Source organism: Bubalus bubalis, chromosome 1 (genome assembly GCF_019923935.1).
Source record: "Bubalus bubalis isolate 160015118507 breed Murrah chromosome 1, NDDB_SH_1, whole genome shotgun sequence".
Lineage (NCBI taxonomy): Eukaryota > Metazoa > Chordata > Mammalia > Artiodactyla > Bovidae > Bubalus > Bubalus bubalis.
Genome location: NC_059157.1, coordinates 1,188,752 through 1,201,600, shown reverse-complemented (window position 1 = coordinate 1,201,600; position 12,849 = coordinate 1,188,752). Strand labels below are relative to the sequence as shown.

At 42.2% G+C, this 12,849-nt stretch overlaps 1 protein-coding gene across 3 annotated transcripts in view; it reads left to right on the top strand.

The window, feature by feature from the left end:
• The window catches only part of ZNF385D (zinc finger protein 385D), a 985,284-nt gene that overhangs the window by 960,229 nt on the left and 12,206 nt on the right, over positions 1-12,849 (top strand). For all 3 annotated transcript variants that reach the window (XM_025271759.3, XM_025271841.3, XM_006075479.4), the window contains one exon: positions 2,116-2,346. In XM_025271759.3, coding sequence (XP_025127544.2) covers positions 2,116-2,346 — 231 coding nt within the window. The remainder of the gene's footprint in view (positions 1-2,115; positions 2,347-12,849) is intronic.

The following is a 12,849-nucleotide window of genomic DNA, read 5'->3' as shown; positions in this document are numbered from 1 at the left end:
TGGTGATGGCACTATGATTATTTTTTCTAACATGGTTATAAGATGTTCTCCATGATACTGCAGGGGACCTTAATGGCATTATGGCTGAATAAGTGGTTAAAAGTATATGAAGGGTCAGGGCAAAGGGAAGGTCCAGATAAATTGTTCTATTCAATATCCCTCAGCATCCTCTATAATGGAAAAGAATCTAGAAAAGAATATATTCACATACACACATATATAGTGTGTGTATGTGTATATATATATATATTTACACACATACACACATATATGTAGATATATAATAGCTAAATATATATACATATATGTATATTGCAGAATGACTTTGTATACACCTGAAACTTTGTAAATCAATTATAGTTAAAATTTTTTAATAAAAATTAATTAATGAAAAAGAAACAGCAAGAACCCATTTATTTTCTGACTGGCTAGTGTTTCTGTGCCATATTTGGGAAAGAAGCTGAAACCAGCCTTACCCATATTCCCACCTCTCTCTCCAGATCAAAGTGAAAATCCAAGTTCAAAGGCTTGTTGGTAACAGAAATTAACAAGAACTACATTTTTATGAGGAAGCCCCTCACTGCAGGTACCACCGTCCTTTATAGCCACTGCCCGCTCCATTTACCATGGGTGTTTAGGGCAGCGTTGGGCAGTGAGCACGGCAACCTGTGGGAGGAGAGACAACTCCAAGAGTAGCTGTGGCTGGAGAGGCTGCCTGGGAATATTTTGAGTAGGAGGTTAAGAGTTAGCCAGCCGGGAGGCAGTGAAAAGGGATATAAAAATAGAAAGCACAGGGCCTGGGACACATTTGCGATTCATACTGGACTTGGCAGACATTGCTCACACTGTGTTAACCAGCCTATTTGGGTTGGGAGCTGTGTCTACCCAAGTGAAGCTAAGACAAGGTAGGCTCACTTTGGAGGTTGAGCTCTCCAGATTTAGAGTCCGACTTCAGAGCCAGAAGGGTTGTAGGGTTACAGAGCCTCAACGCCTTCCTGGTTATCATGCCCTTGAAAAGTGTGCCATTAACATGGTGTGACCAGTCCGTGAATTCCGTATGAAGAGTCACCATTGGTGTTTGAGTACTTTTGTGTCACACGCTCCCTGAACTCATCCTGGTGCAGGGCATATGCTTAATAAATATGCCAGATTAGAATTTGTCTTGTTTGTATATGGATGGTTTTTTGTATTTGTTGAACATACAGCTCTTTGTAAATAAGGCAAGAATTTTATAAACCTTTGATCTTGACAAAGCGGTGTGACATCAGCGTTCTTTACTTCCCATATATTTTACACAAGCACGCACAGTATCACAACCAACTTTTTTAAAGGGTCTTGGCCGTGATTTTATTTCATTGTATTTGTTTTTGCTGCTCTGGGTCTTTGTCGCTGCACACAGGCTTTCTCCAGCTCCAGGGAGCGGGCGCTACTCTCTGGATGCAGTCTGTGTGCTTCTCATTGAGGTGGCGTCTTTTGTTCTGGAGCACAGCCTTAGAGTGTACAGGCTTCAGTCTTTGCAGGATGCGGGCTCAGCGGTCATGGCACACAGGCTCGGGTGCCCCGCGGCACGTCGGATCTTCCCAGACCAGGGATCGAACCAGTGTCCCCTGCGTTGCAAGGCGGTTTCTCAACCACAGGACCGCCAGGGAAGCCCTATTTTACCTATTTTGTTTTAAATTAAAGAAAGAGATGTAGAAGAAAATAGAAAGACAAATCATAAAGAGAAATGAACATACCTTAGACGTATTTACTCTCCATTGTATTTTTTAAAGCCATCCTAAGAGACATATACAAAGCACAGTGCACTATAAAGAATATTTCAGTAAGGCCACACATTAACAAGATAACTTTGAGCATGTTTATTTACCTCAAGAAAGCATGGTAAAGCCTATTTGTATGTATTTTCAAGAATTGTCCAAATGTGTTCTATCGATAGGCGCAACTGTAAGTGTGCGTCTGTGTCACTTCCTCAGGAGATGATTGGCGCGTGGTCGACGGGGTCGGGGCTAGTCGCTCTTCTCATTATTACCAGAATGCAATATTGGGGATGCGTTTTCAAATAGGGAAAGATAATGCACTGTCTTTGCCTTTTCTCCTATGCTATTTTGACTGCAGATAGTACCACAGGGACACCAGCAATATCAATGACAACTGTGGAAATTCGCAAAAGCAGTGTTATGACAACGGAGATCACCTCTAAATTGGAGAAGAGCCCCACCACAGCCAGCAGCAACAGCTCCTGTCCTTCCACGGAGACTGAGGAAGAAAAGGCCAAGAGGCTGCTGTACTGTTCCCTCTGCAAGGTTGCTGTCAACTCCGCCTCCCAGCTGGAGGCCCACAACAGTGGTGAGATGCAGCAATTCCTTCTCTGTCTCAACAGCTCTGCAATTATGCTCCTCTGAATAGATGAGGTCTTTGCAGCAGGGGACAGAGGGGTGGCAGAAAACTGGCAATTGTTACATGGAGCTCAGTAACCATTAAAAAGTAAGAATGGCAAGCAAAGTGCCATTGGCATGCGGGCAGTGAAGGGTTTCCAGGGCTCCCATGCCGTGCTGTGGATGCGTGTGTGTGTTTTATAAACACAATGAGAGTCAGTAAAATATAATTCTAAAGCATCAGCTTTGTATTTATATGATTTCTAGATTGCTATGTTATTTTCATGCATTTGCTTCTAAATGAAATTTTCTAAAGTTGCACCAATAATAGAGTTGCAAAATTGGGTTGCACAATTCCATGCGATTTTGGTTAAAACCTCCTTATTATGGTTTTTATGGTAAATAATGTTGTTTGGGCTAAATTTATTTGAACTGGAGAATTAAACTTAAGAAAATGCTTCCTATAGACAGAAGCAAGATAAGACATTTTACCTTATCTTGAGGTAAGATATCTAAGTGAAAGATTTTACTTATTCTTTCTGACAACCTAAAGATACTATTCCCCTGCTTTGATTGAGGCTCAGAGAAGACACGTGATCAGTTAGGTGATGAGCCATTATTCAAACCCAGGTCTCTCTAACTTAAACACTAAACTTTAATATAGCAGAACTGAAAATACTGATAAGCCAGTATGGAATCCTCTTTGGATATATTTTGATTCCATCCACTTGCTCTTTCTGTATATCTATGTTTAAAGATGTTATATATCTCTATATAAGCCTAACTAGATATACGTATATATATAATATATATGGAGAGAGAATATATTTATATTGACTTACATAAAGATTTTATTTTTATTTATTTATTTATTTATGTCCTGCCTGAGATTTTAGCCAGTCCTTTGGCCCAGGATCAGCTTTTCTCTGAAGGACTGGGGTGATTGCCAGGTCTCTGTCGGCTGTGACAGTAGGACGAGAATCGTTTGTGAGCCATACCCTGAGTTAGCGCTGCGGCTGCGCCGATGGAGCCTGTGACCAATCACTGCTGCCCAAGTAACATTCCAGTACTGACCTCAAGCCTCTAAGGCTGTAATTGCAGGTGGGGGACGATTCCTTCCGCACACACGCCCCTCCTGCAGGCGGCATGAGTCGTAGTCAGGGAGAGTTCAGGAGGGCGGGGACTGGGACACGCAGAAGAGCATCCAGCCCCAAGTTGGAATCTAAACCTTCAGATTTCCCCGTCTTTCCTCCTGCAAAGACATGCTTCCTGGGTGCATGGTCTTGGGAGAGAGTGAATATCATTGGATGTCCATTCAGTGCTCGAGAATTCTTGGTCATTCCCCATCATGACAGAGAAACATTCGTTTTGAGGGGAGGCCCATTTTGATAGATAAACAAACCATACCCTTGGAGGCTGTAGTTAATTTATTAAGAATTTGGATGTCCTTCCTGAATTCCGATCAGAGACGTCTGATTAAGAACAAAGAAGGAATGACTTATTTGATTTAAGAGCAAAGAAGGAATGACTAATTTGATTTTATCACATCAGGTCAGCATTTTCCATATTCCAGTTCTATGGTCATTTATGGTTTGTGTGTCAGAATTGCATTTGGAGCCTTAAATATGTATGTATTTTATATGTATAAATATATATTCACATACTTTGTATGGATAGAAAAGTATATCTATATCTTTATATATAAAAATTATATTTAAGTATATTTAAATATATATGCATTTATGCTTATTTAAATATATTTCTGTATGTATTAATATATATACATCCAGGGATTCTGATTTATTATATATCCTACTGCTGCTGCTGCTGTTTAGTCATCCAATCATGTCCTGACTCTGCAGCCCTATGGACTGCAGCTCGCCATGTTTCTCTGTCCATGCAGTTCTCTAAGCAAGAATACTGGAGTGGGTTGCCATGCCCTCCTCCAAGGGATCTTCCTGATTCAGGGACTGGACATGTGATTCTTTACCACTTAACCACCTGGAAGGTCCATATATCCTGCAAATATATCCTATTATATATCCTAAATATATTTCCTACATCCAGGGATTTTGATGTGTTATATAGCCAAGGCCTGGGAAGCTATAGTGTTTGGGAAAAGAAAAAAAAAGCAAAACTGTTGCCAAGTGTTTTGCAGGCAGAGCTCAGAACTAGCGTAACCTTCTCACCTGGAGGCTTAGGAGGTGATGGGTTGTCACCCTGACTTAAGCCCCTTTCTAGACGTGTCCCCTCTGAGGTTTCAGCCCAGGGGGACACCATGACCCCACATCTCTTCCCTCTAAGGTGTTTTTCTCTCCGCATCAGACATCTCCCCACGGGTTACGCTGAGCGGAAACCCGCGGGGGGACTGTAGATGGCGAGGCCAGACGCACGCCCCTGTCCTGTCCGGGGTGGGAGTGGTCCTCGGCGGCCTCACCATAAGATCGTTGAGCTGGGTTCTCGTTTGGGGCCACCAGAAGCAGGCGCGGAGACAGCGGTGTGAGGGTCCATGGGCTTTGGGGGGTTATCGCAGTGGGAGAAGGAGACAGGAAGCGAAGCCCCCCAGGACAGGCCGCGTCACTTAGCCAGCTGCTGACGAGGGCCTGAGGAGCTCACCTGCACAGACAGAGCGCCTGGCCCGTCCCTCACAGGCCGGACCTGCGAGGGGCTGCACAGAGCAGCAGAACTGAGTCTCCTCAAGTTTGGGGCATAGTTGTTTACAATGCCGTGTCCGCTTCTGCTGCACAGCAAAGTGAACCAGCCACCTGTATACACGGGTCCCCGCCCTCGTGAGCCCCGCCCCACGGCCTCCAAGCCCCACCCCTGCAGGCCATCACGGAGCTCTGAGCTGAGCTCCTGTGCTGTGTAACGGCCTCCCACGAGCTGTGTGACACGATAGTGTGCGTGTGTCAGCCCCAGGCTCCCATTCACCCCTCTGCCCCGCTTCCCATGCTCACGTCCTTTCTGCATCTGCAACTCGACTCCTGCCCTACAGATTCACTCATCAGTATCACCTTTCCAGACTCCACATTTATGCATTAATATACTCTGTTTTTCCCTCTTTCTGACTTACTTCACTCTGTGTGACAGATTCTCCGTCCATCCATCTTTATAATCACATTGTCCATTTACAATCTGTTGTTTGCATTAAAAAAGGTCGTACTACAGGCGCATGAATTGCAGCCTTTGTGAGCTCAGAGGAGTTTGAACTACTCTGAAATGACTAGTGAAACTAAAGCTTGTAGTCAGATTTGTGTGTTTCTGGGGATGGCTGCATAATAGAGAGTTCGACAGATGGAGCAGATGGTTTGCTAATTTAATAAATACTGGATCTCGTCAGAACTACATCCATTGTTTAGAATATAGACCAGTGAAATAGTTGTCAGAGAGGAGTCTGCACACTGACACTATTCGGGGTTGTCAGTCCCTGATGCTAGTGGAGAGCAGGACCCCTTTGATAGCAAGCAGGCCACTGAGTCCCTGTTTTCTAGTTCTCTTAAAGGCCCACCTTGCCAGCTGCACTCAGAGCAGACCACAGTCATGCCCACCACTGCTTCCTCCTCTACCCCATCAATAGATCTGTAAAAGACTTCTCCAATTTCTTCTTAGATCCGGATTTTATTAATAGGAAAACACCGATAAAAACTTGGCTGTGTTTTTCAGGGAACCAGGTTTGAATATCAGTTGTCATCGGAAGCAACCCGGCTGCAGAATGGGGATATGTGTCTTTTGCATTTGCATTGTAATTCGAGGAGTTTTCTTTTGTATCCCTTTGGAAACATGTCGTAGACATGAGCTAAGGCCGCTTACAGTGAGTGGAGAGTTATGCACTTATGGGCTGTTTACAGGAAGTCAACCACCTTCAAGACATGTTTTACTGTTAATCTTGGAAAACGCATTCTTCTTTTTAAAATTTTATTGGAGAAATGGTGATTTGCAATGTTGTATTAGTTTCATATGTACAACAAAGTGATTCGGTTATACGTATATTCGCTCTTCTTCAGATTCTTTTTCCATATAGGTTATTATAGATATTGAGTGGGCTTCCTTGGTGGCTCAGACAAAATAATTTACCTGCAATAAGGAGACCTGGGTTCGATCCCTGGGTTGGGAAGATCCCCTGGAGAAGGGAATGGCTACCCACTCCAGTATTCTTGCCTGGAGAATTCCATGGACAGAGGAGCCTGGAAAATTACAGTCCATGGGGTCACAGAGTCAGACACGACTCAGTGACTAACACACACACACAGAATATTGAGTAGAGCTCCTTGTGCTGTAACGTAGGTCCCTGCTGTTTTCCTGCTCTAATCACAGCCTCCTAATTTGTCCCCCCACCCTTGTTTCCCCTTTGGTGACTGTACATTTCTTTTTGAAGTCTGTGAGTCTGTTTCTGTTTTGTAAATACATTTATCTGTATTATTTTTTAAGATTCCACATATAAGTGACATCATATATTTCTTTATCTGTCTGACTCACATCACTTAGTATTATAATTAATTTCTAGGGCCATCTATGTTGCTGCAAATGGCATTATTCTGTCTTTTTTATGGCTGAGCAGTTCTCCATTGCGTACGGGCACCACTCCTCTTCATCCACTCATCTGTTGATGGGGATTTAGGCTATTTCCACATTTTGGCTGGAAAATGGATTCTTAATGATAAATATTGGGAAAACAATTTCCATCAAACACTGCCTTTGTTACGGCTTAATGGAATAGACTAGAGTGAACTAGAAGTGATCAGATTTAATTTTTACCTCAAATCTGCAGAGAACTTTTCTATGTGAACCTTGGCAAGGCAATTGTCTTTGGGGCCCTTTCTCTCTCTTTCTGTCTCTGTCTGTCTCTCTGTCCGTCTCTCTCTTTCTCTCTCTTATGGAGTTAAGAGGCCATATGCACCTTGTGAGGATGGAATATTACGGCATGATTATTAGCAGAATCACAGCAGCTGCTGTCTGCTCAGTCGCTCAGTCGTGTCTGACTCTTTGTGGCCCCATGGACTGTAGCCCTCCAGGCTCCTCTTTCCATGGAAGCTTCCAGGCAAGAATAGGGATTGGGATGTCATTTCTTATTCCAGGAGATCCTCCCAACACAGGGATGGAACCCGCGTCTCTTGTGTCTCAGGCATGGCAGGCAAGTTCTTTACAACTGAGTCGCCTGGGAAGCCCCAGCTGGGTTGCTGTATTATTTCATGTGCTTTCTCTTTTTATTTTTCACTACAGTATAACCATTCAAAGTTAGTTAACTTTTTGGAATAGTACTGGAATATAGGATTTCTTTCTTTCTTTCTTTCTTTTTTAATTTGGGAGGAAAAGCAGTTCTCCTGAACTTGCTAGCATGATTCACAAAACTTTCTAAGAATGCTTGCAACACCGTAAGAGGACATACTTTTTATAAGAGACCTTGAAGTCTCCTCTTATTTTTATGTTATGGACACAGATATTATAAAAAGATATGTTTTGTCTCTTTCTTTACAGAAATTCCCCCCAAACATCCTGCTAGGTAATGCTTTGCTTAGCCAATTTTAATGAGTTTCTGTATATAATTGAAAAAAAAATCCTTTGAAATTTTATAAGCAGACTCATTACTAATTTGGCAGATTTTTCTGGTGATGACTTAAAGTGGTAACATTTGATCATTTTCACTAAGCACATTCCAGCTTTTTTGTACCTACACAGAGCTTATTTTCCCTCACTAAGTTTTAATATAGAGAAAAGTCACTTTATCGAAAGACAGACTTGACTAAATTTTAAAATGCTTAGAGATTTCTAAATTTTTGCTTAAACATGAAAACAATGTTAAGAAGAAGAAAAAGAAGATTGACTAAAATTTCTTGAGCATGTGGGCATGCCAGAAATAATACCTTAAGATAAAAAATGCATCTCCTGCAACGCTTCAGTAAATTGAAACCTCACAGCTAATGGAGACACACTCTGGCTTATACCAGCTCAGAACCTGAGCTCGTAACTCTCTTTATGAATACGTGTTTGTTGATCTTTATTAATATCCAATACTTTGCTAATCTTCACTGATTGACTACCATGCATTGGGCCCTTAGAATGAAAATTTGAGCAAAACCCAGGAGTTGCCTTCAAGAAGCCCAGGTCCAGTTTGTGCCTCTGTTCAGGAAGAGACCGTATAAAGACTTGTTTCCTCTAGAGATTTGTCATTTCATGTTTCAAGTGAAGAACTCATTTAAGCCAGTCAGTGGTAGTCCAAGTTCATGGCCTTGTTATTATTAAGGCCCAGAGATATCTATCATATCTCTTCAAGATCTTCTGGGATGATGATGAGACTTCAGTTGGATGGAAAAAAAAGATGGAGACTCTTCTATCACAGGTCTGCTGTCATGCCTTCTTTAAACTTTCTACAAATGATTAAAAAAAGACAGCTCAGCCACATAGCCTCTGTGTTACACATGTTCATGCAGGACATGCTTGAGTACAAGAGCTGTACTATCTCATGTGGTAACCACTAGCCTTAGGTGATGATTTAAATCGAAATCAATCACCAATTCATTTGCAGTAGCCTCATATCAAGTGCTGAAGAGTGTGACTAAAGGCCACCATATTGGTGCCTACAGATCAAGACCATTTCCATCACCCCAGAAGTTTCTATCAGAGAGTGGACTGGAGCCACAATTCTTTTTTTCAAAATATCTTTTGACCTATAGTAGATTTACAAAGCTGTGTTAGTTTCAAGTGTACAGTAAAGTGAATCCATTATACATGAACACACATCTACTCTTTGTGTTGTTGTTGTTCAGTCACCCACTCGTGTCCAACTCTTTGAGACCCATGGACTGCAGCACACCAGGCCTCCGGTCCTTCACAATCTCCCAGAGTTTGCCCAAGTTCATGTTCATTGCATTGGTGATGCTGTCCAACCATCTCATCCTCTGACACCCTCTTCTCCTGCCCTCAATCCTTCCCAGCATCAGGGTCTTTTCCAAAAAGTCATCTGTTCACATAAGATGACCAAAATACTGGAGCTTCAGCTTCAGCATCAGTCCTTCCAGTGAATATTCAGGGTTGATCTCCCTTAAGATTGACTGGTTTGATCTCCTTGTTGTCCAAGGGACTCTCAGGAGTCTCCTCCAGCACCACAGTTCAAAGGCATAAATTCTTTGGTGCTCTGCCTTCTTTACTGTCCAGCTCTCACACCGCACTGGGAACACCACAGCCTTGACTATATGAACCTTTGTCAGCAGAGCAGTGTCTCTGCTTTTCAGCACACTGTCTAGGTTTGTCATCGCTTTCCTGCCAAGAAGCAAACATCTGATTTCACGGCTGCCGTCACCGTCTACAGTGATTCTGAGCCCAAGGAGAGGAACTCTGTCACTGCTTCCACATTTCCCCCTTCTATTTGCCAAGAAGTGATGGGGCTGATGCCATGATCGCAGACTTTTTATTTAGTCTTAAACCAGCTCTTTCACTCTCCTCCTTCATCTTCATCAAGAAGCTCTTTAGTTCCTCTTCTCTTTCTGTCATTAGAGTGGTATCATCTGCACATCTGATGTTGTTGATGTTTCTCCCACCTATCTTGATTCCAGCTTGTCACTCATCCAGCCCAGCATTTCTCATGATGTGCTCAGCGTGTAGATTAAACAAACAGGGTGACAGCAGACAGCCCTGTCATACTCCTTTCTCAATCTTCAACCAATCAATTGTTCTCTGCAGGGTTCTAACTGTTCCTTCTTGACTCGCATACAGGCTTCTCAGGAGACAGGAAAGATGGTCTGGTATTCCCATCTCTGTAAGAGCTTTCCATAGTTTGTCATGATCCCCACAGTCAAAGGCTTTAGCATAGTCAGTTAAAGAGAGATACATGTTTTCCTGAAGTCCCCTTGCTTTCTCTATCATGCAGCAGATGTTGACAATTTGATCTCTGGTTCCTCTTCCTTTTCTAAATCCAGCTTGGACATCTGGAAGTTCTTGGTTTGCATACTGCTGAAGCCTAGCATGCAAGATTTTAAGCATGACCTTCCTGGCATGGGAGATGAGTGCAGGTGTCCGATGCTTAGCACATTCTTTGTTACCACCCTTCTTGGGAATTGGGATGATGATATGACCTTTTCCAGTCCTGTGGCTGCTGCTGAGTCTTCCAGATTTGCTGACATAATGAATGCAAAACCTTGATGGCAGCATCTTTAGGGATTTGAATAGTTCTGCTGGAATTTTTTAGATTCTTATAATTCTTAAATAATGTACGTTGGAAATTGCAATATGGGTGATTTGGAATATATTATCTAACCAAAGAATTTTATGTAGCTGTCAACATTCAGAGTTTAGTTATTTCATGTTTAGTGACTTCTCATGGATAAAAAACTACAACAAGTGATTTCAATGTTGTGTCAAGATGAATTTTCTTACTGTGTACTTTTACGTGCCATTTCTTTTAGAGTGGTTTCATGCTCAGGCCAAACAGAATCTTCTGTTCAGTTCAGTCACTCAGGTGAGTCCAACTCTTTGCAACCCCATGGACTGCAGCACGCCAGGCCTCCATGTCCGTCACCAACTCCCGGAGCTTACTCAAACTCATGTTCATTGAGTCGGTGATGCCATCCAACCATCTGATCTTCTGTCATTCCTTTCTCTTCCTGCCCTCAATCTTTCCCAGCATCAAGGCCTTTTCCAATGAGTTGGCTCTTCACATCGGGTGGCCAAAGTATTGGCACGTCAGCTTCAGCATCAGTCCTTCCAACTTGCCATTTGGAGGAATAAAAACAGAGAGAGGATGTGGAGGCCTTTGGTGCCAGTTGCACAGTTCAGGTGTAGAGAGTCAAGATAACTCTCTTCCCTTCGGACACACAAAAGTTGGACTATCGTGCCATTATATTGAATGTTATAAATAAACATCTCAAAAAGCTCTTTGTTGTTTGTATGGATACTGGCCACTTTCCTGCTCACATATCTATAATCTGAATCATCTGAACTGGTCAGTGAAAAAGTAACTAAATGATCTCTGGCTATCACCTGGGTTTGCTGACATCTGTGCTATGCTGTGTCGCTTGAGTCATGTCTGACTCTTTTTGACCCCATGAATGGTAGCCTGCCAGGCTTCTCTGTCCATGGAATTCTCCAGGCAAGAATCCTGGAGTGGCTTCCATGCCCTTATCCAGGGCATCTTTCCCACCCAGTCTAGTCTGATGCTATTAAATCTCATCTCATGGGCATTCTGGAGAATTGAACTTTAAGGTATTGAAATTTATTTTATAGAAGGGCAAGTTTTGCAAGATACATTTCCCTTCAAATGAATCCTCTGAAACTCCCTTTGTACTGTTTAGACAGTTAATTTGTCAGCTTGAATTGAGACTTAAAAATAGTCATATTTTGTCCCTAGAACACCCCTTATGAAAATCTATCATAAGGAAACAACCTTAGGATGGATTTTAAAAGATTAATGAGTAGGATAATTATATAGGGAAAGAGGAAAATAATACAAATGTCTAATATTAGGCAAGTGGTTAAATATATAGCATTCATGTATTGTAAGCCTATGCTGTCATTAAAAATCATGTACACTTTTTAAAGTATGTATAATTCCAAGGAAAGTTCTATACAGAATTACTTTGTTATCCAAATGTTTTAAATGCACATGTACAAGTAGAAAATCAAAGACTGGCACATGATGACCACCATTAAAATTTTGATATGTCTCTGTGGAAAAATTCTTAAAGAGATGGGAATAACAGACCACCTGTCCTGCCTCTTGAGAAACCTATATGCAGGTCAGGAAGCAACAGTTAGAACTGGACATGGAACAACAGACTGGTTCCAAATAGGAAAAGGAGTATGTCAAGGATGTATATTGTCACCCAGCTTATTCAACTTATATGCAGAGTACATCATAAGTAATGTTGGGCTGGATGAAGCACAAGCTGGAATCAAGACTGCTGGGAGAAATATCAATAACCTCAGATATGCAGATGACACCACCCTTATGGCAGATAGTGAAGAAGAACTAGAGCCCCTTGATGAAAGTGAAAGAGGAGAGGGAAAAAGTTGGCTTAAAACTCAACATTCAGAAAACCAAGATCATGGCATGTGGTCACATTACTTCATAGGAAACAGATGCGGAAACAATGGAAACAGTGAGAGACTTTATTTTTGAGGGCTCAAAAATCACTGCAGATGGTGACTGCAGCCATGAAATTAAAAGAAGCTTTCTCCTTGGAAGAAGAGCTATGACCAACCTAGACAGCATATTAAAAAAGCAGAGACATTTCTTTGCCAACAAAGGTCTGTCTAGTCAAAGCTATGGTCTTTCCAGTAGTCATGTATGGATGTGAGAGTTGGACAGTGAAGAAAGCTGAGAGGGGAAGAATTGATGCTTTTGGACTGTGGTGTTGGAGAAGACTCTTGAGAGTCTGTTGGACTGCAAGGAGATCCAACCAGTCCATCCTAAAGGAAATCTGTCCTGAACATTCATTGGAAGTACTGATGCTGAAGCTGAAACTCCAATATTTTGGCCACC